The 26,218-nt window shown below is 47.9% G+C and overlaps 1 protein-coding gene across 1 annotated transcript in view; it reads left to right on the forward strand.

Moving 5' to 3' along the window:
- The window catches only part of lyst (lysosomal trafficking regulator), a gene marked incomplete at its 3' end in the record, with an annotated part of 87,343 nt that overhangs the window by 34,041 nt on the left and 27,084 nt on the right, over positions 1 to 26,218 (forward strand). Inside the window, exons 7-24 of the mRNA XM_080849072.1 lie at positions 384 to 1,362; positions 1,628 to 1,789; positions 4,042 to 4,198; positions 9,057 to 9,280; positions 9,978 to 10,044; positions 10,844 to 10,953; positions 13,708 to 14,065; positions 14,456 to 14,612; positions 15,018 to 15,191; positions 15,890 to 16,050; positions 17,503 to 17,693; positions 18,208 to 18,453; positions 19,346 to 19,519; positions 20,969 to 21,118; positions 21,600 to 21,737; positions 22,265 to 22,463; positions 24,159 to 24,290; positions 25,160 to 25,868. Coding sequence (XP_080705198.1) covers positions 384 to 1,362; positions 1,628 to 1,789; positions 4,042 to 4,198; positions 9,057 to 9,280; positions 9,978 to 10,044; positions 10,844 to 10,953; positions 13,708 to 14,065; positions 14,456 to 14,612; positions 15,018 to 15,191; positions 15,890 to 16,050; positions 17,503 to 17,693; positions 18,208 to 18,453; positions 19,346 to 19,519; positions 20,969 to 21,118; positions 21,600 to 21,737; positions 22,265 to 22,463; positions 24,159 to 24,290; positions 25,160 to 25,868 — 4,488 coding nt within the window. The remainder of the gene's footprint in view (positions 1 to 383; positions 1,363 to 1,627; positions 1,790 to 4,041; positions 4,199 to 9,056; positions 9,281 to 9,977; positions 10,045 to 10,843; positions 10,954 to 13,707; positions 14,066 to 14,455; positions 14,613 to 15,017; positions 15,192 to 15,889; positions 16,051 to 17,502; positions 17,694 to 18,207; positions 18,454 to 19,345; positions 19,520 to 20,968; positions 21,119 to 21,599; positions 21,738 to 22,264; positions 22,464 to 24,158; positions 24,291 to 25,159; positions 25,869 to 26,218) is intronic.

The following is a 26,218-nucleotide window of genomic DNA, read 5'->3' on the forward strand; positions in this document are numbered from 1 at the left end:
TATGGTTGGGCTGCAATTAGATGTGGGCAGCCTTTCTTCAGAGGGGTAGTGGATGGGATCTTGTTTCATACACTCCAGACCGAGGAGGGTGCTGGCTTGCATAGTCATGTTGTGATTTACTCCCCCTTCTCCTTTACACATACAGTTCCATGATTTATATTTGCATATATTTGTTTATGGTTTATTTATTTGTTTATTCAGGCGATGTGTTGGTGGTAGAAAAAGAGATGAGGCTTTTAATATTCAAATCTGCACTAGGCTGTGTCAGGGAAAACCCATTTCATTTCCCCAGGCTTGTCGTAACATTTGCAAGGTGCGGCCTATTACTGTGATGTTGCTTTCAGCTTGGTTTTCAACTGGTGTCCAAATGTGTGCCTTCACAGCCGGGTGGTGCGAGACCTCTTCCTGAGCTGCAACGGGCTCAACCAGGTGACGGAGCTGATGTACCTGGATGCCACACGCTCCTGGGCCCTCAAGGTGTTTGAGACGCTCATCCTGTGCGGCTGGGAGCAGCCAGTCGAGACGTCCCTGCAGGAGCTGGAGAGGGCCGAGGCCCTGGAGCGAGACGCCGTGCTGGGCCTGGTTGACGAGTTGAGATCCCAAAACACCGGGAGCGGAACCGGGGAGGGTCCCCAAAGCCTCAGCAAGTTCTACGAGGGGCTAAGAGAGGCGTATCCTGGACGCAAGAGCCGGAGCGGAGGCGGTACGACGGGAACCGGGCGGCAGAAAGGCGAAGTGCAGCTCAACGCCATCAACCTCTTCCTGTGTGTTGCTTTCCTGTGCGTGAGCAAAGAGGCGGACTCGGACCGCGACTCGGCCAACGACTCAGAGGACACCTCGGGCTACGACAGCACGGCCAGCGAGCCCCTGGGTAACCGGTTGCCTTGCCTGTCCCCGGACAGCGTGGCGCTGCCCTCCAAGGAGCAGGTGCGCCGGGCCGCCGACGTGTGGTCTGTCTGCCGGTGGGTGTACCTGGCCAGCCCCGCCTTCCAGAGGCAATTCTTCCGGCTGGGCGGCCTGGAGGTGTGCTCACGCCTCATGACCATGGTCATCCAGAGGCTCACCTGCAAGACCAAAGACGGCAAGCCCAAAAAGAAGCGGGACACCAAGGGCAAGGCCAGCCCGTCCCACCCTGGATCCCCAACTCCGGCTTCCACCCCTACCCCAGGTCAGTCCGACCCAGGGTCCACGGAAGAGACCGTGCCACAGGAGCCATCGGGGCTCGGGACTAGGGATTCGGCCCACAGTCTTGAGGATGAGTGGCCCCTGCAGAGCATCAGGCTCCTGGAGGCCCTGTTGGCCATCTGCCTCCACAGCGCCACATCAGCCCTGCAGAAGATTGAGCCCGACCTCTCTCTGCAGGTAAGACAGCACAACACCAGCCAAGCCTGTCATCTCTAACCTTTTACCAACTGGAATTCATTCATCGTGATAAATTAGGTATGTCAGGCTGGGTTGTGATTTCTTTTTTTTGCCTTCTCCCTCTCTCCTCTCTCCTCTCCTCACCCTCCCTCTCTCTCTCTCTTTCTCTCTCTCCTTCTCTCTCCCCTCTCTCCCCACCCTCACTCGTGCTCTCTCTATCTCTCTTTCTCCCTCTCTCTCTCTCCCTCCCTCTCCCCCCCTGCAGCTGCAGTCAGTAGATAAGACCCTGTGTGAGGTGCGGGACCATCTCTCCCGCTCCGGCGTGGTGAACTCTGATTTGGCCGTGCCGCTGTTTGACGCGCTGCTCCGCGTGTCTCTGGCCCAGGTCCACTCCAGCCCCGACACCTCTGAGGAGAAACCAGAGAGAGTGAGTCCTGAGTGGAGCAAAACAAATGTAAACAGATTTGTTTATTTATTTGTTTGTTTGTCTGTGATTAAACAAAAACAATCAAACTAACACAGCATTTTCTATTCTCTCTCTCTCTCTCTCTCTCTCTCTCTCTCTCTCATCCTCTTCCTGCCTTTCTCGCTCTCTCTTGTCTTGGAGGTTGGAGGTTGTAATGTCTTACTTATTAAAGGAGTGTTTAACCTCTCTCTGACCTCCTCCCAAACTAACACAGCACATCTACCAAGAACGGCAGAAATCAGATGTGAACGTGTTAAATTAACAGCTTGTAATAGCTGTCTTAACATGAAGTATCAAATGGCCTTTTTACCACCTAGTTCTAGATCAGTTTCCGCATAGCCTGTGAACTGGGTAGCACATCTGAAAGTGTCTACAGACCTTGTTTGTTGATATGAGTCCTGTTTCCTCTTTTGAAATAATTCAGTCATATTATGAGGTGAGAAGGTGATTCTCAATTCTGGATAAGTTTGCTGCGAAATTATTGTATTAGATGAAGGGGGCTATAAAAGGGTGTGGGGCACATGTGATTTGTGACCCTTGTGGAAGTGTTGGATAGGTAGTACAATACTGCGTGCGTGCGTGCGTGCGTGCGTGCGTGCGTGCGTGCGTGAAAAACAGGGACTGTGAAATAGCAAAAGAACGTGTGTTTGTTCTCACTTTGTATTAACATCTCAGTCTGCTTAAGCTTGTTCTATAGCCATGGCTTTGAATATTTATGTAACAGCTGCTCTGTTCTCAATTAATCTGGGTCTGCTTTGTGAGGTTTTAGGAGAAATCTAGATAGGACTTTCATAACACTGCCAGTGGGGGTGTTTGGCTAAATTAAGGATGGTTGTCAGCTCTCTGTAGCCGTTACCAAAGTTACGGCCTTAAAAGGAGAGAAAATTATTATTCACCGTACTGTAGATTTTTGAAGCGATTTGCTGGTTTGTGACCAGCATGAAAAGCATTAGCCCCACCGTCATCTCTCAGAGTCGCCTTAAGGAGCAATGGTAGAAAGGACCGGAACATGGCATGGCGAGGTCTGCGGCCTAACCCCAGATGAAAGAGCCTCTCTCTTTGTAGTGGGGAAATCAGAATAAAGAAGGTAGCATTTACGGTAATCCTGGCTTCAAAGGGACGGGACAGAGAGGGCAGATGCTGGAGGTCGGAGCTTATTTTAGGCCCGTGGTGAAATGGCGTGACCAAACTCTGGAGGTCCCTGGCAGAGTAGAGAGCTCGTTCGTGTGGACTGGTATGGTCTGGTCTGGATGACTCACAGGGCTCTCTTCCTAAAAAACCTGCCTCCCTGGCCCGCTGTGATTTGTTACAGACCTGCGGCCTTTGGAGTTCAAGAGATCTATTAACTCTAGCTAAAGATAAACGGATAAACTGTGTTGTGTGTGTGTGTTGTGTTTGTGGTGTGTGTGTACGGTCTGTGTGTACGGTGTGAGAACGAGAGAGAAAGAGCGCGTGAGGGGGAGAGAGAGGGAGAGCGTGAGCAAAAAAGAGAAGGAGTGCCAGCAAGGGATGTCGGGAGGGAGGGTGGTAGTGAGTGATAGAGGGGAGTGGAGGAGGGGAAGGAGAGGTAGTGGAGGGAGAGGGAAGTACGGAAGGAAGGAAGGAAGGAAGGGGAGGAAGGGGAGGAAGGGGAGGAGAGTTGGAGGGAGTGAGAGGGGGGAGGAGACGGATGGTAGGAGGGAACACGAGTGATTGAACTCCTAGGGAACATGGTGGTGTGTTTATGTCCCATTGGTCAGCTGATGAAATCTTATGACCAAACATCATCTCTTTTCTTTGTTACTATTACGCTCTGGCTATCACTTTTGCATTGCCTTTTGACAAATGGTCCACTTTTTGAAAACACTCGTATCACTGCCGTTCTCAAGATGGATTTGCTACCAACTCAGACTGGACAAGGCTTTTCACTCCCTGGATACAAATTCCTGCTAGGCTTGGTGTGAAGTGGAGCAGGGTAAGAAGGTGTAATCCCCCTATCCGTGTCCACTGGATGGCTCTGGTTCTGTCTGTGATGCGAGCTCTATGGGGGTGTGCTGCACATTAGCGGAGAGGCTTTAGTGAGGGGCAAATAGATGAGAAATGTGATTGGGTGCTACGTGTTTTCCTCCTCTATAGGGAAATGAGTTTCAGTGTTCAGATGCCATGACTCCAATCTCACTTCTTTTTTGTCTTTCTTTCCTTCTGCCCCCCCTTCTCTCATCACTCTCCTCCAGAAGGTCCAGGCTACTGTGGAGGTGCCTGCCCTGGGAGGCGAACTGTCGGAGGACGCGGACGAGTCACAGGTGTGTGGAGGGTGTCTGCCAGGAGAGGAGGAGGGCTACGAGGCCGACAGCGAGAGCAACCCAGAGGACTCAGCCCAGCAGGACGAAGGTAGGAGGAAACACCCCAGCACTGCGCACGCACGTGCACACGCACACACACACACACACACACACACACACACACACACACACAACTATGCACACACACACACACACACACACGCATACACATGCACACACACACACACACACACACACACACACACACACAGCGCGCGCACACACACGCGCACATGCATACACATACGCGCGCGCACAGGCACACACGCACATGCGCACGCGCACGCAGGCACGCACACACACTCAGACGAAGAGTGAGGCGTAAGGCTGAGTCTTACCCAGTGCTGTGCCAGTGAGACTGCCAGGATATATATGTGCGTATTGCTACATTCTATTGTATTTTATTGCGTATTTATAAGCCCCTGGATGGTTCAGCATCATTGACAAGATGGTCTTCTGGGAGGTTTAACTGTCATGTCTTTTCTTTTCGTTTTTGTCACACCTCAGCAAGTTTTCAGGGAACGTCCGTGAAATGACAAACATGACTTGAGAACAAAGCTTTTGTGAAAACGACTGCCTTAACAAAATGGGAGTAACTATTGGATCAGAGCCTGGCAAAATGAGAGATCTGCCAAACTAGACACATACAGTAGAAAAACTATACATTTCAACATCTGTCACAACAGGAGACAGTAAATATGGCAGTATTAAGTGATCATTGTGATTCCAATGGCATAGGGATTAATCCCTGCTTTAGTCCCTAGTCATGGGTTGCAGTATCAGACAAGCTTTGGTATCTCAGTTGTCATCTATTTACTGGATGCCCAAGTTTCCTTTGGGATCAATAAAAGATATATTTGTCTATCAGTCTTCTGTGCCTGAGGTGCTCACCATCTTGGCATTTCAGACATGGGGTAGGGGAGGGTGGCGTTGTAATCACTGCAGTCATGGCGTTGTAGTCATGGCTGATGTCTTGTTTCGGCCAGGGAGTTAGTCACGCTGATGTTACACACACTGCTCTAAACTCCTTCCAGGTTCAGCTGACCCGTCTGCTGGGCTCAACATCCTGTCCTCCATGCCCGGGGGCGTTGTAAGCTCGCTGAAAGGCTGTCTTTCTGTGCTTGATGATGAGTCATGGTGGCTAGTGCTTTAGTTTCAGACTGGTGTGTGTGTGTTACTCCAGAGATGGTTAACAGACTGAGGTATAGCTGTATTCTGTTGTGCACCGCATTCTGTGTGTGTGTGTGTGTGTGTGTGTGTGTGTGTGTGTGTGTGTGTGTGTGTGAGATTTGTATTCATAGGGCCTATTCTCTTTGTTTATCCACTGACGTAGGTAGGGGACCAAGAGGCCCGTTAAAACTGTTGGCAAATGCAGTTATAGTACGCTATAAAACTGACACAATTAAAACAAATAAAAGAAGTGCTGGTGGGTGGAATTGATGGCTAGATTAGTGGTGTTTGTCTTATTTTTTTGTCACAGAGAACACACAGCTAAGCTGGGTGACAGAAAATGTGCTCTGACTGATGACTCACAGGCTTCTGTTGTAATATCGCCGCACAGGAGTGCTGTAGAGAGCGTGGCGGCTGAATGCATCTCTCTTTCTCTCTCTCCCTTTCCATTTCCGTTACGTTTTCAGGGAACGTCCGTGAAATGACAAACATGACTTGAGAACAAAGCTTTTTGGGAAACGACTGCCTTAATCAGAATGGGAGTTACTATTGGTCAAGAGCCAGGCAAAATGAGAGATCTGCCAAACTAGACACTATACATTTCACCATCTGCCACAAAAGGAGATTGTTAATATGGCAAAATTAAGTGATCATTGTGATTCCAATGGAATACATACAAACATGCAAGTCTTAAATAACCTGGATTTTGTCACTGGCGGTTTGGTCAGACAGTTGCCACATTATCTTATAAGTATATTATTCTGTTCATATTCCCTGGATTTAATTAAGACTTTTGGAGCTGATTATGACTAGTGGGTGCTCATCAACGTTAGTAAGCTGAAGTCCGTCCTCTCATACGCTATAAGAGTTCTAATCATCTGTCAAGGCTCAGGACCAGTGTCAGCGTCTCCTGAAGGAAACAGACCTTTTGAAATGTCTTGTGTTTGGCTACATGTTGCAGTCTTCGGCCTTGTTTTGTCATTGATTGGTGCCATCTGTCCACCCCATGATGGGCTGTTGAATAGAGCTGGTGGCGAGACCATGACGGTGAGATCATGATGGTGAGAACATGTCGGTGAGACCATGTCGGTGAGACCATGTCGGTGAGATCATGACGGTGGGATCATGTCGGTGGGATCATGTCGGTGAGATCATAACTGTGATATCACATTAGTGACCACATCAGTGAGACCACTGGCTGTTTCCCTGTGCAAAGCCAGCAAGACAAAGCAGGGAGAGAGGGAGGGAGAGAGGGAGGGAGAGAGGGAGGGAGAGAGGGAGGGAGAGAGGGAGGGAGAGAGGGAGGGAGAGAGAGGTAGAGAGAGAGGTAGAGAGAGGTAGAGAGAGGTAGAGAGAGAGGTAGAGAGAGAGGTAGAGAGAGAGAGAGGTAGAGAGAGAGGTAGAGAGAGAGGTAGAGAGAGAGGTAGAGAGAGAGGTAGAGAGAGGTAGAGAGAAAAAGAGGGAATGCGAGAGAGGGAATGAAACATTTAGATAGAGAGAGAGAGAGAGAGCGAGAGAGAGAGAAAATGAGAATGTTCTCCAGCTCTGATCCCCTCGCTGTGGTCACATGGGCCACATTCCACCTCCCTCCAGTCTCCCAGAATGCACGCATTGTTCCCTGGCCATGAGGTAAGGCTGCTGCAGACCGCCGCCTTATGAGCACAATCTTGTGACTTGGAAGTTTTGACAGTTCAGTTGCACACTGGCTCAAGCACACAACACACACTCACACGCACACACTCACACAAACACACACACCACACTCATACTCTGCCCTGCACACAGATCATTTTGTTTTGGTTCCTTGTAGTCATGATGCTTTGGCCTAGATTTCTCCAGAGTATACAGTGTGTGAAAGTGGACGGATTTTCTGGTTACTGATGATAGAATGTCTGCAGGATTGGTAGTCTTCTTCATTGTCCACCGCGTGTTTGGAATTACGGAACTTGTTTGATTTCGCTGCCAGTTGGTAACATATGTGTGCCATAAGTCAAACTACTGTATATATGCACTTGATGGATTGTTCATTGATCCGAGACCTCAGGCTTGATGAAGAAATCGTAAGACAGGTTTTATTGAGCAGCAGTGTGAACTTCTATCAATACAGTATACAACTCTACTCTGTGCTGGCAACTGTAACTCTCTTGTGCATGACTTAAATTTCAGGCCACTGGAATTTAATAGATCTCGTCCACCTCGTAAACATGTCATATGATGAGGCTTCCAGTAAGCAGCGAATCTGATTATGTTACAGAACTCCATTAGTGAGTTAGCAGCAACACAAGTTGTACGCCATCTGCATACCATACGGCCTCCTGAGGTCCAGCCATAACCCATAGGGATGCAATGGCAGTGCTTCAGGAGCTCTGGCCTCTGGATTTGTGAGAAGCTTTGAGAAAATGAATAAATAAATTGTTAATGGCCCTACATCAATAAATAAATAGATAATGAGTTAAGATTGAATTGAACTAAGATCACCTAAAGGTAATTTATTGGAATCCTTTTCCTGTGTCATGTATCAAATGTAAGGCAAATGTGTTTATGTGTGTACACACAAACACATACATACACACACACACACGCAAATCAATCTTTCAATAGTAAATAAAATGGCAGCAGCTCCAGGGCCCAGTCTAGTTGCAGCCATGGTCATTTGTGTGTGTGTGTGTGTGTGTGTGTGTGTGTGTGTGTGTGTGTGTGTGTGTGTGTGTGTGTGTGTGTGTGTGTGTGTGTGTGTGTGTGTGTGTGTGTGTGTGTGTGTGTGTGTGTGTGTGTGTGTGTGTGTGTGTGTAAAGAAAAAGAGGGATGGCCATAGAGAGGGGGAGATGGAGAGGTGGCCATAGAGTGTGGGGGAGACTGAGAGGTGGGAGGAGAGATGGAGAGGGAGAAAGACTCCTGCTGGGTTTGGTCGCTGATCAATCATGTGGGGGGACTCCCATGTCTGCCACTCCCAGCCCTGGAGCTCTGAAGCTCAGCAGGCCTCACGGCCCTTTAGCCTAGGGGCCAGCAGTGTGAGGGAGGTAGTAGGACTGGAGCTTCTGTTCTGCACCACCAGCAGAGTAGGAGACCCATCAGCTAGGGGTTTGTACTTATTAGGTGGCTAACACACACACACACAAACACACACACAAACACACACACAAACACACACACAAACACACACACAAACACACACACAAACAAACACACACACACACACACACACACACACACACACACACACACACACACAGGGTAAAATCCACTGCTGTATGCTGTCTGTGTGTGTGATTGAAGAGACCAGTCCCAAGACATGCTTCCACAGTTGGTCGTTTGTGTTTGTGTTGGGGCGGGTTTTGATTGCTCATTCTCTGCCCCCAAAAAATAGTTCCAACCGGAGTGCTCAGCATGTTGCCAAGCAACTAATATTGTCACTGCAGCCAAGTTGCATCAAAGAGGCCGCATGTACACGCTAATTTGTACACTCACCTGTTTCTACTTTGTGTGTTCATCATATATTCACACTGCTTCAATTTGCTTCCTTTCCTCACTAAAAAACTATCAAAAATCACTGCCAGTCGTTCTGCTCTCTCACTTTGAGTTCCTGGAAGGTTGACGTTCACAGCGGTTAAAGTATATCGAACACGAGTAGGGTGGTGCCAACATATCCCCAATAAATTGTAGTGATAAATAGTGTTTCACAGCTGTAATAGCTCCATCCTTGGCTAATCCTTTGTGTTTGGTATTGTCTTCTCCAGGGGTGAAGGTGGAGTCGACCCCATTGGGGGAATGTGCGTTTGGGCCGGTGGTAATGGCCGAGGGGCCTGGCCGGGGCTTGCTGCTCTTCCCAGAGATCTGCACCATGGAGCTGCAGCTGCTGGCTGCCGGCTCGCCGGACCTCGACGTGCTGGGCCATGTGCTGCAAAGCCTTCTGGGAGCCGTGCGCAGCAACCACCGGAACGCCATGCTTCTTTACAAACAGGTCAGTGCACTCACTTACATGCATGTGTGCATGTACATCGACCTAGGCACAGACAGTCACAACACTCCTATACACACATTTGGGAAGATATATAATAGATAGGCTTATATAAAGACGTTGTATGTAGAAATACATGTGTGCACACCTACACACTCATAAACAGGCACTCCTAGATCCCGCACAGCATGTGGGGAGTAAAGTAATGGTACACAAACAAACCTGTCTGTTCTTCCAGTCCCCTCTTGTTCTGCCAGAGACACTCACCTGCATGTTAAAGACCCAAGCCCTCACTTTGAGCTCCTCTCAGCTGCTGACGTGTTACGATCAAAGCCTACTGCAGAATGTCAGGAGGAAATAAATCAGAAAGAAACAGGATGCAAATATACATTGTAATGTTATATACTGCAGCTTTAAAACAGACAGCTGAGCCACCTTACCTAGTTTGGTCTGGTTGTCATCTTGGCTATTCTTTGACCGTGTGATTGCACTGAGCATGGTCTAACAAACAGTACTGACATAACAGTGATTTGGTGAAGGGAAAATGGGCTTATCCGTGATGACCATTAATTGGACTTGGCCTCATCAAAATCTGTGAATCACTGTAAAGCTTGTAGCAGGCATGTGCCATGTTGGGATCACGGCTCAAATTGGTGCGAGTTTGGAACGCGTGAGTTTAAGTGTCCCGTCACCTCCACAGGGTGCTGTGAAAACCATTCTCAGAGGCTTCCAGAACATATTGAGCCAGTTGGACCCCTGCTATAAAGGTCTGTTTCTTCTCTTTCCTTTTCACGTCTGTCTGGCATGCGTGCAGGCATGTTTGTGTGTGTGTTTGTGTGTGTGTGTGTGGCTCTAGTCTTCTTGCTCTCTGTAGTCTAACGGCTGGCTGATTCCAGCTTCGGTCCCGTGCCACAGAGTGCCTTTAACCCTGAGGCAGTGGTGCTCTGATGGAGACCTATGCTGGTGCAGTATGTGTGTGTGGCTGCAGATGATCATGTGAGAGTGAATGTGAATGTGTGTGTGTGTGTGTGTGTGTGTGTGTGTGTGTGTGTGTGTGTGTGTGTGTGTGTGTGTGTGTGTGTGTGTGTGTGTGTGTGTGTTGTATTATCTCTGTGTGAGTGTGTGTTGCATTATCTGTGTGTGTGTGTGTGTGTGTGTGTGTGTGTGTGTGTGTGTGTGTGTGTGTGTGTGTGTGTTGTATTATCTCTTTGTGTGTGTGTGTGTGTGTGTGTGTGTGTTGTATTATCTCTTTGTGTGTGTGTGTGTGTGTGTTGTATTATCTCTTTGTGTGTGTGTGTGTGTGTGTGTGTGTGTGTGTGTGTGTGTGTGTTGTTTTATCTCTTTGTGTGTGTGTGTGTGTGTGTGTGTTGTATTATCTCTTTGTGTGTGTGTGTGTGTGTGTGTGTGTGTGTGTGTGTGTGTGTTATATTATCTGTGTGAGTGTCCGTGTGTGTTGTATTATCTCTGTGGATGTGTGTGTGTGGATGTGTGTTTGTGTGAGTGTCCATGTATGTGTGAGTGTCCCCCTCTGCACTTGTGTGACTTGTGGCTGGCTCCATCCCTCAGAGTGCCAAACTGTGCTGGTGGACCTCCTGGTTGCCATGGTGAGTGAGCGGATCACCGCAGAGGAGCTTGCACTGCTGGTGCGCCTCTTCCTGGAGAAGACACCGCCCACCGTGAGTACCACACTGGCACACTCCATCTCTCTCTCTCTCTGTCTCTCTGTGTCTCTCATTTTCGTTGCAATGTCTGCCTCTTGTTCCATTTACTTTTCTCTCTCTCTTTCTCTCTCTCTCTCTCATTCTTCTGTCTGTCTGCTTTTGTTATTTCTGCGATCCCCCTGTACTGTCAAATCTTCCCCACTGTAGCCTTTATTGTGCACACTGTCATTAGGGTCCAGTGCTAAAACTCAGACACAGGCTCTTGTGCCTCTCAGAGGTTCCATCTGTAGGATTTCATCAGCATCTCACAGCCAAAAGTAAAGGGAGAAGTGAGGTTGTATCACACCCACCCACTGAGCCCATCACTCACTCCCTGGCTCCTCTGTGTGTGTGTGTGTGTGTGTGTGTGTGTGTGTGTGTGTGTGTGTGTGTGTGTGTGAGTGTGTGTGAGTCTAATTAGAGGTTTCATTTGGCTCATTGGCTAAGGAGTTCAAAATGCTGACACACACACTTCACCCTGTTATTCCTCATCCTGGCTTCAGCCTCTTGCATAGAGTGGACTGAACCCCCATCCGAATGACCCCCATACTCCTGTATTCCAGTGTCTTTGACGTGACTCTGATATGAATAACACACTTATCCAGTGTCTGGTGGTAATCCGCACCGTGGTCTGGTGCCTCCTCTCCTCCAGCAATCTCCTGCATGTTTTGTTTGTCGGAAACTATTTTTTATTTTGCCGGGTTTTTGTACATCTACTGGCCTTGTCACTTCACTTCATTCGGCAGAAGTTTGCCGGTTGACATTTGGACAGCGAAATGCCAAAGGAGTGTTCCTCTCGGATGGATTTAATAGAGTCCAGTGTTGTTGTGCTTGTCTGTGAGTTCATTTGGGCAAGTGACTCCAAGGCATATCCAAGCAGACTGCTGATCTCTCATTGACCCCTCCTGGCAGTGTTGGTGCGCCATTTGTCCTTGTCCCAAGAGAGGACCCCTCCCCCCCATGTGGTGTCACCTGGCAGCCTCACTGTCCCCGCCCGCTGTGTGACTAATGGCACATCGCGCTGCGTTTTCATCACCCTGGTGTTAATGGAGACCTCTGGGGAGCCATAAGTCCATTTTATTATCCTCTGATGTGCCATTTGTGACACAGTCACCGCACCTTAATATTGCCTCCTCCTGTGTGCTGTTTGAAAGAGATACAAGTCATTTGCTTTCCGTATTTTCTTTAATAATGAGAGTGTTTCCTCAGGTGAAATGATTGTCGAGGTCTGAATTTCTGTCTAGAGGACGGTCTAGAAGTGTTTGTGTGCCAGTATAAATAAGAGGACTAGTAGGTATCTGAGGTGTTTATGTTCAGTGAAAGGACTAGTAGGTATCTGAGGTGTTTATGTGCCAGTATAAATGAGAGGACTAGTAGGTATCTGCGGTGTTTGTGTTCAGTTTAAATGAGAGGACTAGTAGGTATCTGAGGTGTTTGTGTTCAGTATAAATGAAAGGACTAGTAGGTATCTGAGGTGTTTGTGTTCAGTTTAAATGAGAGGACTAGTAGGTATCTGCGGTGTTTGTGTTCAGTTTAAATGAGAGGACTAGTAGGTATCTGAGGTGTTTGTGTTCAGTATAAATGAAAGGACTAGTAGGTATCTGAGGTGTTTGTGTTCAGTTTAAATGAGAGGACTAGTAGGTATCTGCGGTGTTTGTGTTCAGTTTAAATGAGAGGACTAGTAGGTATCTGAGGTGTTTGTGTTCAGTATAAATGAAAGGACTAGTAGGTATCTGAGGTGTTTATGTTCAGTGAGACGACTAGTAGGTATCTGAGGTGTTTATGTGCCAGTATAAATGAGAGGACTAGTAGGTATCTGCGGTGTTTGTGTGCCAGTATGAATGAAAGGATTAGTAGGTATCTGAGGTGTTTATGTTCAGTGAGAGGACTAGTAGGTATCTGAGGTGTTTGTGTTCAGTATAAATGAAAGGACTAGTAGGTATCTGCGGTGTTTGTGTTCAGTTTAAATGAGAGGTCTAGTAGGTATCTGAGGTGTGGTGAGCATCAGCATATCCAGAAATATCTTCAAGCTCACAAATAGACTAGAGGTGTATCAACCCAGCTCTTCCAGAGTACTGCACATAGCGGTATATCGGCAAGTGTGTTGATGGTAACGGTCAATCAGATCACCTTTTTGACTACTAGGCAAAGACCAGGGAAATTTATGTTAAATATTGTGACTGAGTTGATATCTTGTTACAGTTGTCAGAGTTTTTATCTAACTTGCAAAGAGTCCTGTTTTGGTGTTGTGAATGCCCTCCTGTAATTGTGAAAACATGGTGCAGTCCAGAGTGTGATGGCTGCTATGTGCTTTCTGTACAAAGCAGTGCATGCCCAGGGATCGGTGATCTAATCCCATTTAAATTAAACAAGCGTGCTCTTAAGCAGGGTTAAGATCATGGAAGCATGGAACTACAGCAGCAGCCACTGGGATCATACAAAAATGTCAGTAATCAAATCCAGCTCCAAGTATGTAATCCATGCACGTATAACACGGACAAAGGAGTCCTTTTGGCTCTTTTTTTTTTTTTACATTATTTTTGTGGGGATTGTTACTACACATGCATTGGACTCCTGTGGTGAGTCATCAGATCTCTACTCTTCCTGTTCCTCAGTATGATTCAAGCCTCCAGTTTTAAAGTGTCTCGTTGTCCTGTGCCTGTTTTTCTGTCTTGTCCTCACAGCTTGCTCCTCCTCCTCTTCATTCTCTTTTTTTTACTCCCCTGGCAGGAGGTGCTGCTGAGGGGCCTGCTGAAGATCGTGCAGGCCAACATGCGCCTGCAGCCGCTGCACTTCCTCTCCTTCCCCTCAGTGCTGGGCCAGCCTCCAGCCGGCGGCGCCTCCCCGGGCCTCCGACCCAACGGGGCGGCCGGGGGGAAGGGCGTGGGCAGCCTGTGGAGGGGCAAGCCTTCCCCGGGGGCGGACGGCCGTCTGGGGCACTTGCGCGCCTCCCCCTGGCACACTGCGCCTCTCCACCTGCCCCTGTTGGGGCAGAACTGCTGGCCTCACATGGCGAGCGGTTTCAGCGCTGCCCTCTGGTTGAAGGCACTCAAGTCAGAGGATGAGGAAGAGGGCCCTGCAGAGAGAGGTGAGAGCCCTGACCAACCACTGCTCCAGGACCAGTCAGGTGACTTAAGCCATGCACTGTGTTTTATAGGATTGCATACAATATTGTCCTGTTCTTATCACAAGTCGTACCAGTGTCCATGTACCATGCTCTAAGTCTTAGGGCAGTGGGCAGTTTTTATGTGCCATATGGAGCACATATGTATGTGTGTATGTCTCTCTCTTTTGAGCTATGCATTTTTATCTGTCTGGATAGGTACACATCCTGCCAGACCCAGTCTACTTCATTGCAACAGCATTAAATGGGCTTCCATTAAAGACACTAACCTAACCTTCATTACATGTTGGCTTTTAATCCTCTATTTACTGTATGTGAATACTCTTTATCTAAATCACCAAACCTGTGCTCCAGCAGAGGAGTCTGCGCCAGCAACTGAGGCCCAGCAGGCTGCCCCTGTATCAGGGGAGAAAGTGGCAGACGACGGCCTCTTCCACATCCTCTCCATGGGCTCAAAAGCCCTGATGCTGCAGGTGTGGGCCAACCTCTCCACTGGCATCTTCACCTTCAGGTGAGAACCGCTGACTCTTCAGCAGCATCCGCTACGTCCCCGTTTCGCAGAGGCTAACACTGGTCAGAATGATCAGATGTAGTCCAGATCGGGTGTCTTTGACGGAGCTGTGCGACCTGCACGCTTGACATTCAGCCATTATTGGTATTGACCTGCACTCCATCTTCAGTCTTTTCAGGGTGCTCTTTGTCACTTTCTTCACTCTCTTTCTGCCTTGACTTGGCCAAAGTAACTGCAGGAGTCACTTTCATTGACTTCACCTTGATGTTCATTGATGTAATGTGCAGGCATCAAGTCAAGATAGTAAAAAAAAAACCCTGTGTCTGTGCCAGTCAGGCATATACTGTATATCAATCAATTCCACTCCCTCACATTATGGACCTCTTTCTCTTCCGTCCCTGGCAGGATCTGCGTCGACCCCAACGACGAGATGAAGGCGGGCCTGCTGGCCCAGGCGGAGTCCGGGGAGGGTCTCCTGAGCCCCGGCCAATGGCAGCACCTCAGCCTCACCTACACGCAGCAGCCCGAGGGGAAGAAGAACATCCACGGTTGTCTGGTCATGTGGGTGTGTGGAGTCAGGTGAGGAGCAGGGGATCGATGTGTGTGCTGAGTGATGCAGGGGATCAATGTGTGTGTGTGTGTGTGTGTGTGTGTGTGTGTGTGTGTGTGTGTGTGTGTGTGTGTGTGTGTGTGTGTGTGTGTGTGTGTGTGTGTGTGTGTGTGTGTGTGTGTGTGTGTGTGTGTGTGTGTGTGTGTGTGTGTGTGTGTGTGTGTGTGTGTGTGTGTGTGTGTGTGTGTGTGATGCGTGTCCTCAGTGGTGAGGGAAAGCAGAAGTGAGTGTTAGTGGTGAGTGAGAGGTCACGCCGTAGCGCCCGAGTAACAAGTGAATGCTGGCGACTGTTTTGTTTTGTTTTGTTTTTGTTTTGTTCACTGCTTCAGATTTGAGAAAGTATGTTGTTCAGGTTCGTCAGTGCCGGAGATGATGTTTTATGAACCCAATTTTGAGCCTCAATTGGTCCAATTATCGTTTTTTTTATTTATTGAAAACTGTATTATCAGACAAACATTGTCATACACAGGAGTAAGAAAGCACCCAGGACATGATCATTCAGTTGTTGATGGCCCCTGTTTCCTCCTGATCAGATAAACATCTCCTTAGTTCTGACACATGACCCGGCCAGACTGGCAGTGCCATAATCTAGAGAACAAAGACAAAACAGATCTTCTTACAGTAGCAGCTGTTGACGTTTCAAGCTCTTTCCATGTGCCTCAAACAGGAAGTGTGAGCTGTCGCTGGACTACATGCTACCCAGGAAGTCCAGCCTGTCGTCTGACAGCAACAAGACCTACTGCATGTTGGGACACTGCTTGCACGCTTCGGAGGAGCTGCCCAAGCCAGGGGCACGCTGGGATATGGGCACCATGCTACTTTTCAATGGTACGGTATGATCCTGACCACTGTATCTTACCTCCCATGCTTTCTTCATTGGCTCTCACAACGCCTCCTGCATCCCAACACAATTTAGGGGAACATGGATCAAGTCTGACACTAGAAGGGGGTTTGTAAGGGTCATCATAAAAATCTGTTTCCCACATCAGAGCACCACAGCTATGTTCAATTAAAGGTTTGCCATTAGTATTAGAAGCTTCCAAAGCACTCTTTTTTCATTTTTGCAGAGAGAGAGCTCAATACAAATGTTGGCATCCGCAAAAAGAGATTTTATGTGGCATGCACACATCAGAGATGATCGGCTTAATCAACATCAAAGACCTGATGCATGATGCTTTGCTCTGGGTTGTACTGAAGATTTGTTACATCAGTAGTCTAATTTGGGACTGACTAGAGTTTCACATGTAGGCTCACGTGTACACTGACCCCTTCAGCTTTTGACTTGTCTACGCAATGCTTGATAGTTCTGCGGACTGTGGAATCATCTGCTCTGTTTTCATAACGGGTCGTATGGCCGACATGAATACTTTATAAGTCCCTCCAAACAACACAAATTTCCCCCTCACGGTCACTTATGCAAGCAGTTTCATTGGCATTGTTTCTCTGGTCCTGTTAAAGAACCTGAGTCTCCTACCCTCCGTTTAAAACATTAATGTTGCTTCTGAATAATGAAATCAAAGTGTGTGTGTGCTGTCTCTGGCCTGCACACGGTGCTGTGTTTCACGTGGACGTGCTACTCAAGATTTGTTTTGGTGGTGTAGCATGCTGGTTGTGAGAGAGACAGGCAGACCCATACACACACACACACACACACACACACACACACCCACACCCAAAGGTAAACAGACAGACAGCTAGGCAGGCAGATGGCTAGCAGGGCAGACACGGACAGACAGACAGACGGAGACAGACAGACAGACAAAGACAAGGAGATAGATAGACAGGCAGACACGGATAAAGACAAACGGTCTGTACTTCCTCTGCTCCTGTGCTGTGCTGCTGTGTGCTCATGCGTGAGTGGCAGGATTCTCTGCGTTCCTGAGTCCAGGGGGAATGCTGCTGACAGAATGGCTGCCTTGTTGCTCTTAATTTGCCTTGAATGGCTTTGGTGCGCTGCGCTCATGCCCAACCTGTGAAATGCACTAATAGCATTAAATGTCTGAGCACCTCCCTGCATTCCTTGTTACTCTTTGCCCAACAGTTTGGAGCAGCCTTAGTGGCCCATAGCCATGTAACATCAATCTCATGTGCTTTTATTTGTTTAATGTCTCTGACAAGGTTTTTCTCAAACTCCCAGCTTGTAAACCATTTCCCGAATTTTCCCAGACAAGGCTAGATTGTCACAGATATTCAACTGTATAACACAGTTTGACTTTGTAAAAAAATAAAAAATCATTGTTAATGTGTGTTTGTGTATGTGTTTGTGTTTGTGTATTCTAGGCTCACGAATAGACACAGACGAAGCCTTCTATCTGTATGCCAGTGGGCCTGATCTAACCTCCATCATGCCCTGCAAGTATGGCAAGCCCAGTGGGACATTTTCCAAATATGTAACACAGGAGGGTCTGCAGTGTGAGCAGGTCCGAGAGTTGCTAACGAGAAACAGTGACATGGACACTTCAAACCTCATTGTGAGTCAGATGATATGAAATAAATCATCAAACTATCCAGACTAAAATGTCATGACACCCAAAGGACAGGAACACATAGAGTCAGCTTGTTTTGATTATATGGTCTGTAATTACATGGCATGCAGCTTGCATCCCTTCAAGCCCTGAAGCATTAATTATGTGCCCTGTCCTGTTGTGTTTTTGTGTAGTGTTGTATTATTTTGCAGGGCTCTCTGCTGAGTTCTAGTTTGTCACTTGTTTGAGAAATTACTGCTGTCTGTAGTCATGAGACAGGGTTGCTGTTCCTTTGACAACAAAATGCTATGGTGCCTCAGGAAAGCTGCTTAGGAGCTTGGGGGCTGGACAGTTTCCAAAAGTGTGTGTGTGTGTGTGTGTGTGTGTGTGTGTGTGTGTGTGTGTGTGTGTGTGTGTGTGTGTGTGTGTGTGTGTGTGTGTGTGTGTGTGTGTGTGTGTGTGTGTGTGTGTGTGTGTGTGTGTGTGTGTGTGTGTGTGTGTCTATACGCCCACCTTTCAGGAGAACCTGGCTGTGGTGTACGTTCCCAGCACCCCAGGCATGTACACCATCTACGAGCCGGTGATCCGAATGAAGGGCCAGGCCAAGACGGTGGTGTCCCAGCGGCCCTTCAGCTCCAAGGAGGTGCAGAGCTCTGTGCTGGAGCCCCACGCCCTGCGCTGCATGCAGCCCTGCCAGCCTCAGGACCTCCACAGCGTCCTGCACAAGATCGGCGGCACCGGCAACTTTGTCTTCCTCTTCGCTCGGGTACGGTTTCAAATCCTCCTCACACACCCCCCTTCACTTCCCCTTCCAGCTGAGATGAACCTTTTATTTGCCATAAATCCTCTTTCTCATGGAATATTAAAACCTTTACACCGTTTATCTGGCCCTGTGTTATCACATCCCAGTTTTGCTTTCTCTGTGCCCTGGAAGCTCCTCAAGCTCGAAGATTAGTGTTGGTCAGGGGCACTTCTAAAGGGGATGGACTGTAATGATATTCCCAGCTGAGCGAATCTCCGTCTGTATTATCTAGGTCTAGGAGAGGATTTGGACAGCCAGTGCCAGAATAAGCGCACGTTGGCTGGTTTTTAAATCCCAGCCCCTTCCTTTCCATCTAATTCACTCCTCTCAGTTCATTGATGTTTTTCAGAATTATTATTTAAGGAAATTAAGGTAGACATGGTACAGTTTGCCCAAATTATAACATGATTTATGTGATGATCGCTGCCTCAATACAGATTAGATCACGATAGACGTTGCTACCATAAAGTCAACATTTCAGGTCTGACATAGATTCTCTTCTCATGTTTTGACATGCACTACACTTGCCTCATTACCCAAACACACTGATGAGTTGATGAGTTGTGGCCCAGCTTAAGGCCAGATTGTGTGTCCCATCGGCCTAGAGCTTTCCCTCCAACACCACTGTGCACTCATGTAGCTGACTCTCCTGCAACTCTTTCCTTCTCGTTGGTGTAGTTTATTTATCTATCCCACCATCTGGCTCTGTTTCTCTGTTTCGCTCTCTCTCTCTCACTCCCTCTTCCCCTTGCTTCGCTCTCTCACTCCCTCTTCCTCGCTCTCTCTCTCTCTTTACCCCCCCCCCCCCCCTCTCTTTCTTTCTTTCTCTCTCTCTCTCTCCCATATTCCCCCTCAGGCTGTGGAGCTCAGTGACTGCGAGAGGACCCAGGCTCTGGCTCTGCAGGTGCTCCTGTCTCTGGTGAAGTTCAACCACCACCGCACACACGAGATGGAGTGCTACAACGGCTACTCCATGATTCACCAGGTCCTCATCAAGTCCAAGTGCATTGTGGGATACCACATCCTCAAGGTGAGCCTTGCCCAGGCCCAGCTCATCAGCAAACCTCTCTTTAACATTAAGCCAACAGAGATGTTCTTACTGCTGGGCACTTGTGTCTCATGTGTACAGTGTTCATTGATTTGTGTTGAACAGTGTGGCCAACTGGCCCTTAAGGGTACTGCAGACAGACCCCGAATGAACTGTCTACTTGATATTTTATCTCTGGCCTCTTCTATTATTGAGCTCCCACTGCTTAACTCTGAAATCGATGCATTGGTCTGGAACCGTGTGGACTGGTGCACTACAGTATCTTTGTGCTGGTGTGTACATAGACCAACACTGTTATGAATGCACACGACGGCACACTCATAGACGTGATTATCTGTGAATTATTGAATTATTATATCGGTGAATGGCTTTTACCCGCTTCAACTTCCTGATTGAAGGGAGTCGTGGCATGCACAGCTAGATTAAATTAGAATGAGTGTTCCACTAAAGATAAGCCCGATAATCAGAAGAATGATCTACCTCACAACACACTAACACTGGGCAATCAATGGGCCCTCAAAACACTGGGAGTGCAGCCCGCTGGTCTCCTGCTTTGCTGTGTGCGCTATGTGATCACACGCATCCCAGAAGAGATCTGAGCCAGTCAGCCTGCTAGCTGCTAGCCACACGCTAAGGGAGCAGTAATGAGGTCCGATACTCTGGGCCCATGCTGAGCTAACCAAATCTGGTCTTCATCACACCAGAACGACAGCTCCCAGTGTGCTCGGCTGAAAAGCCTGCCAGAAAATGGTATTATTGTAGCATCTGTGAGTAAGAGATTTGTTAGATCCACTCCAGGTGCAAGTGTTACGCGGGCTGTGTTTATTAGTGTTTCCTGTTTCTACAAAGACGTGTGCTCCGGTCAATTAAAAATAGGATATCTGCAGGTGAGCAGGTCATTATGATAGTATGGGCAAAGCAGGTCATGGCATCTTGTGAGACTATTCCTCCTTTCAGGGGAAGAATTAGTTAAATGTACAAGGGTTTTAAACCGTAGCCTCAAAAAACAGCCCCAGTCTGTGTGACTCAATCGTGTGTGTGTGTGTGTGTGTGTGTGTGTGTGTGTGTGTGTGTGTGTGTGTGTGTGTGTGTGTGTGTGTGTGTGTGTGTGTGTGTGTGTGTGTGTGTGTGTGTGTGTGTGTGTGTGTGTGTGTGTGTGTGTGTGTGTGCTTGCTTTATTGGAGTCATTAGTCTTTGCATCCAAATAGATAACGAGTCAAATTCTCAACCTGTGATATTTGTTGGGATTTCACAGTCTTGTGTGTTGCTCTTTTGACAAAGGCAGTTTGCACAGGGCCTGCGTCTGTCGAACTGTACACATGTATTACTGTGAGTGGGCCAGAATGGTAAATCAATGCAGTTGGGGCAGCACAATGCTGCTACTGTATCCTAACTCCGCATCAGGGTTAACAGATCAATCCTTCTCCTTAGACCCTGCTGGACGGCTGCTGCAGCGAGTCCATTCTTACCCTGGGGGAGGATGGACACTTCCACCTAGAGGTGGAGTCCACTGCTGTGGTCCAGGACCTCAAACTCCTCTCGGAAATCCTGTTGGACTGGAAGATCTGGGCTAAAGCTCAGGTAAACACACAACCACACAGATACATCTACTGAAGTACTACTAGATCTCACCAACTATCAGTGATGACAAGCATGCATAAGCATTAAGGAACAGTATGCTTTCATTTGAGAGTATTTCACAGGCTTAGGTTTGTTTTCTAATTTCTCATCCATGCCATGAGTTATTTTGGGCTTGGCGTGTTGGTGATTCAGAAACACAGGGGGATTCAAATGATTCCCACAATTATTCCCTGAAATGGCTGAAATACAATGTGAGATTTTACACCAGCAATCATTTTGCTGTAACGTGTATTTGTGTGTGTGTGTGTGTGTGTGTGTGTGTGTGTGTGTGTGTGTGTGTGTGTGTGTGTGTGTGTGTGTGTGTGTGTGTGTGTGTGTGTGTGTGTGTGTGTGTGTGTGTGTGTGTGTGTGTGTGTGTGTGTGTGTGTGTGTGTGTGTGTGTGTGTGTGTGTGTGTGTGTGTGTGTGTGTTCGTGCTACAGTGTGGTGTGTGGGAAACGCTGTTGGCTGCGCTGGAGATCCTCATCAGGGTGCACCACCCACACCAGATGTTCAACATCCGGCAGCTGCTCAAGGCGCAGGTGGTTCACCGCTTCCTCCTCACCTGCCAAGTCCTGCAGGTAAGGACCCACCACCCTCCTCCTTATTCTTCTTCTCCTCCTCCTCTTCCTCCTGCTCCTCTTCCTCCTGCTCCTCCTCACACCAAGACATGGGTATTAGATGTGAGGCAAGTGAGAGACGGTAAGGTTAGTTTGTTGAGCTGAACAGGTTCTGTTTGCCAGATTTGAACGCAACCTCTAGTAAGGACCCACCACTCTCCTGCTCCTCCTCAGACTAACCCTACAGTGCTTTGGATAGCGACCAAACTAAATATAGGTGACAGGTTCCATAAGGAGTGTTTTGTATTTTTAAGTCAGGTTTTTCCTGGTTTTATGTATGATACCAGTTCACGGTAGTCTGTGCTTAGTTATTTTTCACCCTTTTTTCTCTAAATGTATTTTAATTGGTTATGTAAATGCAATCTGATATAAATCCATTATCGCCAAAAGACAAATAATCTGATTGGATAACATCTCCCAACCAGTCATTTATCATAACAGCATACATCTTCCCTTCTCTTATCTGTCTATCTCACACACACACACAGGAGCAACGGGACGGCCACCTGACCGCAATCCCTCAGGAGGTGTGTCTCTCCTTCGTCAAGATCATCCAGGAGGTGCTGGGCTCCCCGCCCGACCTGGACCTGCTCAAGCTGGTCTACAACTTCCTCCTGGCCGTACACCCCGCCACCAACACCTACGTCTGCCACACGCCCACCAGCTTTTTCTTCTCATTGCACATAGGTGAGGCCCTGAAGCTGTTCATAGGTGTGGTTCTGAAGCTGTTCATAGGTGTGGTTCTGAAGATGTTCGTAGGTGTGGTTCTGAAGCTGTTCATAGGTGTGGTTCTGAAGCTGTTCATAGGTGTGGTTCTGAAGCTGTTCATAGGTGTGGTTCTGAAGATGTTCATAGGTGTGGTTCTGAAGCTGTTCATTGGTGTGGTTCTGAAGCTGTTCATAGGTGTGGTTCTGAAGCTGTTCATAGGTGTGGTTCTGAAGCTGTTCATAGGTGTGGTTCTGAAGATGTTCATAGGTGTGGTTCTGAAGCTGTTCATTGGTGTGGTTCTGAAGCTGTTCATAGGTGTGGTTCTGAAGCTGTTCATAGGTGTGGTTCTGAAGCTGTTCATAGGTGTGGTTCTGAAGCTGTTCATAGGTGTGGTTCTGAAGCTGTTCATAGGTGTGGTTCTGAAGCTGTTCATAGGTGTGGTTCTGAAGATGTTCATAGGTGTGGTTCTGAAGATGTTCATAGGGTGTGCACATTAACCACATCATGTCGTCAGTGTTGTTGGCTTTTTTGACATTGGCCGTAAATGGAAGCTACAGCAAATGTGGATGTATTTAATAAAGATGTACTGGGAAAGCAGTAAAACCTGTTATTGTGATATGGTGCCATCTCATTCCATTTTATACATACCATCTACACAAATGTGAACAGTGTCATTATTTAGAAGTGAGTTTGCTAAACTATCTAATTTTCCCATGATTCTATATGCACAATAACCGAATAGTGATATTAGTTCCCGAATAGCCGTGCTTCAAACAGTTATGTGGATATTTGAGTATGCATGCACACCCCTAGTTTCATCACCTCTCTAACCCTATCCACTGAACTAAAGGCATCAGTCGCTGTGAGCCTAATTGTGCCATTTGGGGTATCGGGGGGATGCCAATCCCGTAGAGCCTTTGAACTTGGAAGCTGTGCCTTAGCACACAGGCTTGTAATGATGTTATTGCCATTCAGTTAGCGTACAGGGGTGATTTGTGATGGGGCTTGTCTCTGTCAAGGACATCCATCAGCATTTCCTTTTTTGTGCTAGCCTGATTGGCTGCTGACAGCATAATAATTGGCCTTGCCTGAAGACACAAGTCATTGAACAAGCATAGTCATTGAGCGTGTGTGTGTGTCATGTGATGTGATGATCTTTTAAAAACTATGGTGATTCTGGAAGTGGGTTGTTGTTTTGATATGTATATGGACCTGTGTTTCTCTGAAATTTTTTTAAAATACCAGCCATTAATTCATGCTCTGACAGTAGGTGGTTATCATACAAAACTAGTTGTACTAATTTATGGTAGCCTTGGACATATACATCGACTCTGTGAGGTTTGCAAATTGCTGGACATAATAAGAAGAACTCCAAGCAAATAGCCAAATACTGCTCTGTGTCAGCAATCATAGGCAGTCTGCATATATGGAGAAGGCGCTGCCATCTCTACCCCTGATATGACTATGTATTCATCTATCGATTTACTTGGCTGTAAATACTTGCACAGTGTTTGTGTTGTTGTGTGAGACATAATAGGCTCTTTACTAATATTTGGATGCTGTGGTGTTGTGTCAGTATTGCTCATTCCAAATAAATGAATCGTGTGTGTGTGTGTGTGTGTCTGTCTGTGTGTCTGTGTGTCTGTGTGTTTGTGTGTCTGTGTGTGTGTCCAGATGGCAAGCTGTACCAGGAGAAGGTGCAGTCAATGATGCACCTCAGGCACTCCAGCAGTGGGGGCAAGTCAGCCTGCAGCTCCGTGATCTCTCTCTCCCCGACCGTCTTCACAGAGGGTCCACACCACGAAGGTACGACCCATACCACACCACACCATGTGACCTCTCTGAGCCTGTTCCGTCCATCCCACCTCAGCAGCACAGGGCCATGCTGATACTCCACGCTGTCTGCTCTGGTCTTTTAAGGAGATCACAGTCGTTTGTGTTTAGCAGGAGTGTAGGAGGTAGACCTTCAATGGCGGTCCAAATCGCTGGCTAAAAGCATTTGCAGCATCATGTGATTGAGAAGCACATTGTGTTCCCTGTGTGTCGCCCGTCACACTTTCTGACGGAGGGCTTTGAAGCATCCAACCTTTTCAGTCACAAGCCAATTACAGCTCATGCCAGGCATTTTAAAATAGGCCATTGTGAAAGGCGAGGATATAAGTGGGCTCAGGCAAATCATAGGAATGGGTGGCTCAGTCAAAAGAAACAGGTGCTCAGAGTATTCATGCACTCAACCTTTATTATATATAATTAAAAGTTCTTTATATATGAATAATATTTTTTGTATTTTAAGTGTGTTCAAGCTGCTTATGGTTCCTTTTTTTAACCAATGTTACTTTTCCTTATAATTCAAAGCTGCCCTAAAGCCATCTTATGGCATTCAATGTTTTTTTTTTATTTAATAAGATTGCCCCTTCAAATATGTATATCATATAAATATGAGCGGCCAACTTTGTGTTTTCAGTCAGAAAAACGTTTGTAACCACGCAGAGTTTGTACCTTAACAGGATACCTCTATTTGAATCAGTGACATTCTGCAGTAAGGCTGCCCATTAAATACACAATAACAGCAGTGTAACAGCCAAAGCATGTGTCCTGTAATCTGCTTTCCTCTAATCTACTACCCGGTCACTGAACGTACTTATTTTTCTGTTTACGCTTTACTCTCTTTCCAGCTCCCTCCCCAGAGCATGCTGTTGAGGACACCTCCTCCCTGCGCCCGCCCAGCTTGCGTCCCTCCCCCTACTCATCGCCGACCCTGAGCCCCCGCATGGCCTACCGCAGCCCCGTCCACATCCAGGGCAGCACCCCCACCGGGGCCCCCGATGCTGAGGACGGCGGTGGTGGCAGGGCTTCTCTGGCCTCTCAGCAGGTGCTGGGCAGCACGGAGACCCTGAAGCGTGGCGGTGACGAGCAGCTCCTCAGCAGCTGTGAGTCGGCCAAGACCATCTGCGACTCGGTGGACAGTGGTGATGGGACGGGCGCTACCACCACAGAACCAGTTGTGATGTGCCCCCCAGTCATCAACGTGGAGGAAGACGGGCAGGACGAGCCACAGCAGCAACACCCCCAGGAGGAAGGGGGCGACGCGGAGCACAGCCCTGCAGACGGGAGCCTGAGCGCCGAGTCCGAGGACCGGTTCGACTGGGCCAGCGAGGACGCCCCACGCCGGCCCGACAGTCTCAAGGGCATCCAGTCCTTCCAGCGCAGCGCCAGCAACTTGGCCAGCCTGGGCCTGGCATTCCCGGCCCAGAACGGCTCGCTGGCGATTGGCCGCTGGCCCAGCGTGGCTGACCGCACGCCCCTCCCCGACGACTGGGAGAGCTACACCTACTCGCCGGGCTACGAGAGGGCACAGAGCAAGGCTGACTCCTGCAATGATCGGTATGTCATTTGTCTCTCTGGTTGAAACTCAACAGTTGAATTATCAAATCTGTCTGTTTTCCTGTAGAGGCACATTCAACATTAGACTTGTCCTCTGCTGGCAGTGAAAAGCTACAATAGTTACCATTTCTCGCAAGGAAGTACTTGAGTAAACTATGTCTATATTCTTTGACAACTTGTGAAAGTGTGCACAAGGGGGTTTTGTAAAATGTTTAAGTCTTCCACAACCCATGGTATCCTTCCACAGTCCTTCCTATCGCACCTTTTAAGCTCTATGGTACAGAAGAAAGAGCACATATTAGCTTATCACTGGGTCCTGTTCCTTATCACCTTATCTGCACCTTTGACAT

The sequence above is a fragment of the Sprattus sprattus genome (assembly GCF_963457725.1).
Source record: "Sprattus sprattus genome assembly, chromosome: 12".
In the NCBI taxonomy this organism is placed as follows: domain Eukaryota; kingdom Metazoa; phylum Chordata; class Actinopteri; order Clupeiformes; family Clupeidae; genus Sprattus; species Sprattus sprattus.